At 44.3% G+C, this 6310-nt stretch overlaps 1 protein-coding gene across 1 annotated transcript; it reads left to right on the forward strand.

The window, feature by feature from the left end:
* Positions 1 to 1639: 1639 nt before the first annotated feature.
* Positions 1640 to 1993, forward strand: LOC115233331 (uncharacterized protein F54H12.2-like). The gene has a single exon (XM_029803675.1). The coding sequence runs from the start codon at positions 1640 to 1642 to the stop codon at positions 1991 to 1993; it is 354 nt and encodes a 117-aa protein (XP_029659535.1).
* The last annotated feature ends 4317 nt before the right edge of the window (positions 1994 to 6310 follow it).

The raw sequence follows: 6310 nt of genomic DNA on the forward strand, positions 1-6310 counted from the left end.
ACGTATTACGACGAGTTACAAAACGGCGGCAGTCGCGGCGGTGGAATTCCGCGAGTTTTCGTCGGATCGCCCTATCAACGAGGTCACGGTATTGGTAGTTTTCTCGGAGGATTGTTCAGACGTGTACTACCTTATTTAACTAGAGGCGTACGTACTGTGGGGAAAGAAGCTTTACGTGCCGGTGCTAATATAATCGAAGATGTTGAAAACAATATGCCGTTTAAGGTAGCGGCCAAACACCGATTTGAAGAATCGCGCGACAATCTTAAGAGAAAAGCTAAAGAAAAAATAAGTAGTCTAATGAAGGGTTTGGGTTATAAGCCGGATGCTAAAATGCATGTAGCTCAGTTTCCTTTCGGCGGGCTCAACACGCGCATCGCTAAATCCGCGACATTACGTAGACGACGCCAGGCGCGTAAGAAAAGTTCGTCAAAGCGCCAGACGCGAGGGAAAAAAGAACAAATACAAAAACATCGAAAAATAAGAGAAGAAAAAATCGCACAACGGTGAAAAGACTTAAGACATCCGCGAAACGGCGTAAAACTGGTAGAAAGCGCACCGTATCCGACATATTTTCTTAAACGGCATATATTCTAAACACATCTAACAGCGAGAATTACAGCGACGACAAAAAAATTTGCGGTAAATAAGCATGTCTTTTCTTCACACGCATTCGAGCAAGTTTTTAAAGAGCGAACTCGATCTCTTTTTTTTATCGCCCACACAAACTAGTATCGAGAGTTCGCAATGGATTCATTACAAACCCGTGACTTGGCTCTCGGACGATTCTCCGATAGAATTCGTCGTTCCGGGACACGGAGAAGAATATTTAGATCTCACGCACACCATGTTAAGTCTTCGCGTACGCGTAGAAACGCCGGGCAATTCCTCGAGACATACCACGGGCGCAACCGCCGCGGCCATTATAGGCCCCGTAAATCATTTACTTCATTCCATGTTCAATCAGATCGACGTGTATTTCAACCAAAAGCTCGTGTCGCCTCCAAACAACGCTTACGCGTACCGCGCGTAACTCGAGGCGTTGTAAAATTATTCTTCACCCGCAAAAACTTCCCATCTAACCTCCTATCTATGAGACGCGGATACACCCGGTCAAATGGACGAACCAGTGGAATCAAAATCGCCAAATTCCGCTCTCGTGAGACGCGCGCGTTACATTCGCGGCGGGCGAGCGCTAGATCTTGTAGGGCATCTCCATTGTGACGTTTTCAATCAAGACAAATTTTTAATTAACGGTGTAGAAGTACGACTGCGACTCGTCCGTTCGAAAGATTCGTTCTGTCTTATGGACAATAACGGTTCATCGTCGAAAATTCATATACTGGATGCGAGCTTACTCGTGAGAAGGGCGAAAATAAGCGCCGGATTATTACTCGCGCATGCTAGAATGTTGAATAAAGTTACGGCCAAATATCCGCTCACGAGAGTCGAAGTTAAAACATTTACGATTCACAGTGGTGTTGTGGGTGAATCGTTAGATAATGTAATACTCGGTCAACTTCCGAAAAGGATAATAGTCGGCTTTGTTAATAATAAAGCGTTTAATGGTGATAGAAAATTAAATCCGTTTAATTTCAAAAATTACGGAATAAATTTCTTCTCGCTATACGTCGACGGTATGCAAATTCCTAGTAGGCCGTTACAACCGGTTTTCTCGCCGGAGGAACCGCTTTACGTCGAAGCTTATCAAACTCTCTTCGCGGGAACGGACATCCATTTTTTGAACGAAGGAAATTCTATAAGTAGAGACGATTATTCCAAGGATTATACGCTATTCGCTTTTGATCTCACACCCGACCTATCAGCTAATTACGCGGGACATTGGAATCTCGTGAGACATGGTAGTTTACGATTAGAAGTGCGATTCGAGAAGGCTCTCACAGAGACCGTTAATTGTATTATTTACGCCGAATTCGATAATGTAATAGAAATCGATTCGTCTCGTCAAGTCATCGTCGATTTTGCCGGATAGATATTTATCGCTCTCAAGTATTTGACCGTTACAACGTAATACTCGGAAAATTTCCCCTCCTTTTTCTCCCCTCCACATTCGATCAAAATGCTAACAGCATAAAATATCAAAAAATATACAATATAACAGAAAAGAATTCAGTTTCATTCGAGACACGAACGTCGACGCTTCGCGAGCAGTTTAAACTATTATAACCACGCTATCGAGAGCGCTCCAGTCTTCACAAAATGGATATAGTCATCGACATACAAGGTTTCCGCGATGCCAATGCGAAGTTTATCCCCAAAGAAGTCGCTATTATCGCGCTTGACGCTCCATACGTCGGACATTGGATTATGATGCCCCCGCATTCATTTGGCGATTTACCAAGAAATGTAAGACATGAAAATAACTGGCTTACACGAAATTATCACGGCATCGAATGGTTCGACGGTGAAGCTAATCCGAAATATTTTACATCGCAACTACGTGAAATAACAAGACAGGCACGATACATTTACGTTAGAGGTACCGAAAAAGAAACCTACTTGCGGAATCTACTCTCCAGAAATATATATAATTTGGAAGATATTTCTCCCGCATTCAAAAATCTGTCAGAGGGAGAAGTGCGCGGACGTTATTGTGGTTACCACGGATTTCGAAAATTCGGAATCTTTCATTGCGCATTACGCAACGTATATAAATTAAAATATTGGTTGATCGAGCGAAATAATAACGTCTACGGCAATACGAACGTTAGTACTCAAGCTACTTGTGGTTCTCCGGATAAATGGTGTGTAAACACCAGTGACGACGACGACGACGACGACGACGACGACGACGACGACGACGACGACGACGACGACGACGACGACGACGACGACGACGACGACGACGACGACGACGACGACGACGACGACGACGACGACGACGACGACGACGACGACGACGACGACGACGACGACGACGACGACGACGACGACGACGACGACGACGACGACGACGACGACGACGACGACGACGACGACGACGACGACGACGACGACGACGACGACGACGACGACGACGACGACGACGACGACGACGACGACGACGACGACGACGACGACGACGACGACGACGACGACGACGACGACGACGACGACGACGACGACGACGACGACGACGACGACGACGACGACGACGACGACGACGACGACGACGACGACGACGACGACGACGACGACGACGACGACGACGACGACGACGACGACGACGACGACGACGACGACGACGACGACGACGACGACGACGACGACGACGACGACGACGACGACGACGACGACGACGACGACGACGACGACGACGACGACGACGACGACGACGACGACGACGACGACGACGACGACGACGACGACGACGACGACGACGACGACGACGACGACGACGACGACGACGACGACGACGACGACGACGACGACGACGACGACGACGACAATTTTTAATTAACGGTGTAGAAGTACGACTGCGACTCGTCCGTTCGAAAGATTCGTTCTGTCTTATGGACAATAACGGTTCATCGTCGAAAATTCATATACTGGATGCGAGCTTGCTCGTGAGAAGAGCGAAAATAAGTGCCGGATTATTACTCGCGCATGCTAGAATGTTGAGTAAGGTTACGGCCAAATATCCGCTTACGAGAGTCGAAGTTAAAACATTTACGATTCACAGTGGTGTTGTTGGTGAATCGTTAGATAATGTAATACTCGGTCAACTTCCGAAAAGGATAATCGGCTTTGTTAATAATAAAGCGTTTAATGGGGATAGAAAATTAAATCCGTTTAATTTCAAAAATTACGGAATAAATTTCTTCTCGCTATACGTCGACAGTATGCAAATTCCTAGTAGGCCGCTACAACCGGTTTTCTTACCGGAGGAACCGCTTTATGTCGAAGCTTATCAAACGCTCTTCGCGGGAACGGGTATCCATTTTTTGAACGAAGAGAATTCTATAAGTAGAGACGATTATTCCAAGGGATATGTTATTCGCTTTTGATCTCACGCTCGATCTGTCTGCTAATTGCGCAGGGCATTGGAATCTCGTGAGACATGGCAGTTTGCAATTAGAAGTGCGATTTGAGAAGGCCCTCACGGAGACCGTTAATTGTATTATTTACGCCGAATTCGATAATGTAATAGTAATCGACTCGTCTCGTCAAGTCATCGTCATTTTGCCGGCTAGATATTTATCGCGCTCAAGTATTTGACCGTTACAACGTAATACTCGGAAAATTTTTCTCATTTTTCTCCCCCCCACATTCGATCAAAATGTCAACAGCATAAAATATCAAAAAATGTGAAATGTAACAAAAAAGGATTCAGTTTCATTCAAGACACGAACGTCGACGCTTCGCGAACAGTTTAAACCTATCGAGTCTTCACAATATGGATATAGTCATCGACATACAAGATTTCCGCGATGCCAATGAAAAGTTTATCCCTAAGGAAGTTGCTGTTATCGCGCTTGACGCTCCATTCGTCGGACATTGGATTATGATGTCGCCGCATTCATTTGGTGATTTACCAAGAAAAGTAAGACATGAAAACAATTGGCTCACGCGAAATTATCACGGCATCAAATGGTTCGACGGTGAAGCTAATCCGAAATATTTTATAACGCACCTACGTGAAATAACAAGACAGGCACGTCGCATTTACGTCAGAGGTACTGAAAAACCAAACTACTTGCAAAATCTACTCTCCAGAAATATATAGAATTTGGAAGATATTTCCCCCGCATTCAAAAATCTGTCGGAGGGAGAAGCGTGCGGACGATATTGCGGTTACCACGGATTTCGAAAATTCGGAATCTTTCATTGCGTATTACGCAACGCATATAAATTAAAATATTGGTTGATCAAGCAAAATAATATCGCCTACGGTAATACGAACAATAGTACTCAAGCTACTTGTGGTTCTCCGGATAATTGGAATATAAACGACGGTGACGACGACGACGAGGACGACGAAAACGAAGACAACGAAAAGGAGGAAATCAGTAGCGCGGATGGGATTTCTCGCGATAGAAATGCAATAGAGAAAAAAAATCTGCAAAAATCAGAGCAAGCATTAGTAAAAGAAGAAGAGAAATTTAAAAAATCTGAATTATCGGCGTTGATGGATAGTGCCAAGTTCGAAGCAACTACTAACTCCACACAAGCCGCCATTGAAAACTCAACGTTACAAGGCGACTCGGACAAAGACGCACTTCCGAAGGAGGTAAAAACCGAAATTATTGAATATATAATACCGCTTGTTCGTTTATCTCCGTGCCAAAATAATGAACTCTCGCGAAATTCTATAAGCATTACGCCGCATCAATGCCAGACAGCGGGAGCTTATCCGGCCGACAGAGTCCCGAGGGTGTAGACGAGGTCGACAGCCATCATCGCTAATACGGATGACCACAATCGACCTGGAGAACATTGGGTCGCCTTCTTCCTTGACCAGCATGATACAGCCACATACTTCGACAGCTACGCAATACCAACCTTGCACCCCGGATTTCTCCTCCGACTTCGTCGAAACTCCATTATCCATCGGTGGAATATTCAACAATTACAAGGAATTTTTTCTCAAACATGCGGACAATATAGTTGCGTATTTTTATATTATATGTGCAACGGTTACGATCTTAATCGGTTTCTTAGTCTTTTTAAATGGGCGCTCAGCGCCTCCGCATTTGCCCGACCGGTGTTCGTCGGGCGGCGGACTTCCGGCGGATCGGCGGCCGGGTACGGTCTAGTAACGATGGGGGAATGCATCGTTACACACTTATTTCGTAAAATTTTTCTTCGCGAAAAAAGAAACAAGTGAAACGTTGTACGCTATGTGATATCTTGTTTAATAGTGTAATTCGGATTGTAATATGATACAGAAAATGAAGGATGTACTCCTATATAATATTTTAATTATATGTAATAAGAATATTGATTTATGAAAAATTAATATCAATAAACGTGGCATCTTTTTACGTAAATTGTTAAATTTTTTTCATCTACTCCCCTCTTTCCTTTTACAGTATAATGTTCCAAACGTTCAAACTTGTTAAGGGGATCCAAAAGTAACGGCCGAACTCCGACGGGTTAGCGCCCTCATCCAAGCGTAACTAAAATTATTGATAATACCGACCGAAATTATCGATAATATCAATAATTTTAGTTCCGCTGTTACCGATATGAATATTTTTGCATGTTCTATGCATATTTGAAAGAGAATTGTGTTCAATATGTTGAAATCGGACAACATCGTGTATTTCTACTGCTCTATTGCCTCGCACGCATATCTAAGCGTATTTAA

This window comes from Formica exsecta, unplaced genomic scaffold (assembly GCF_003651465.1).
Source record: "Formica exsecta isolate Colony F162 unplaced genomic scaffold, ASM365146v1 scaffold171, whole genome shotgun sequence".
Lineage (NCBI taxonomy): Eukaryota > Metazoa > Arthropoda > Insecta > Hymenoptera > Formicidae > Formica > Formica exsecta.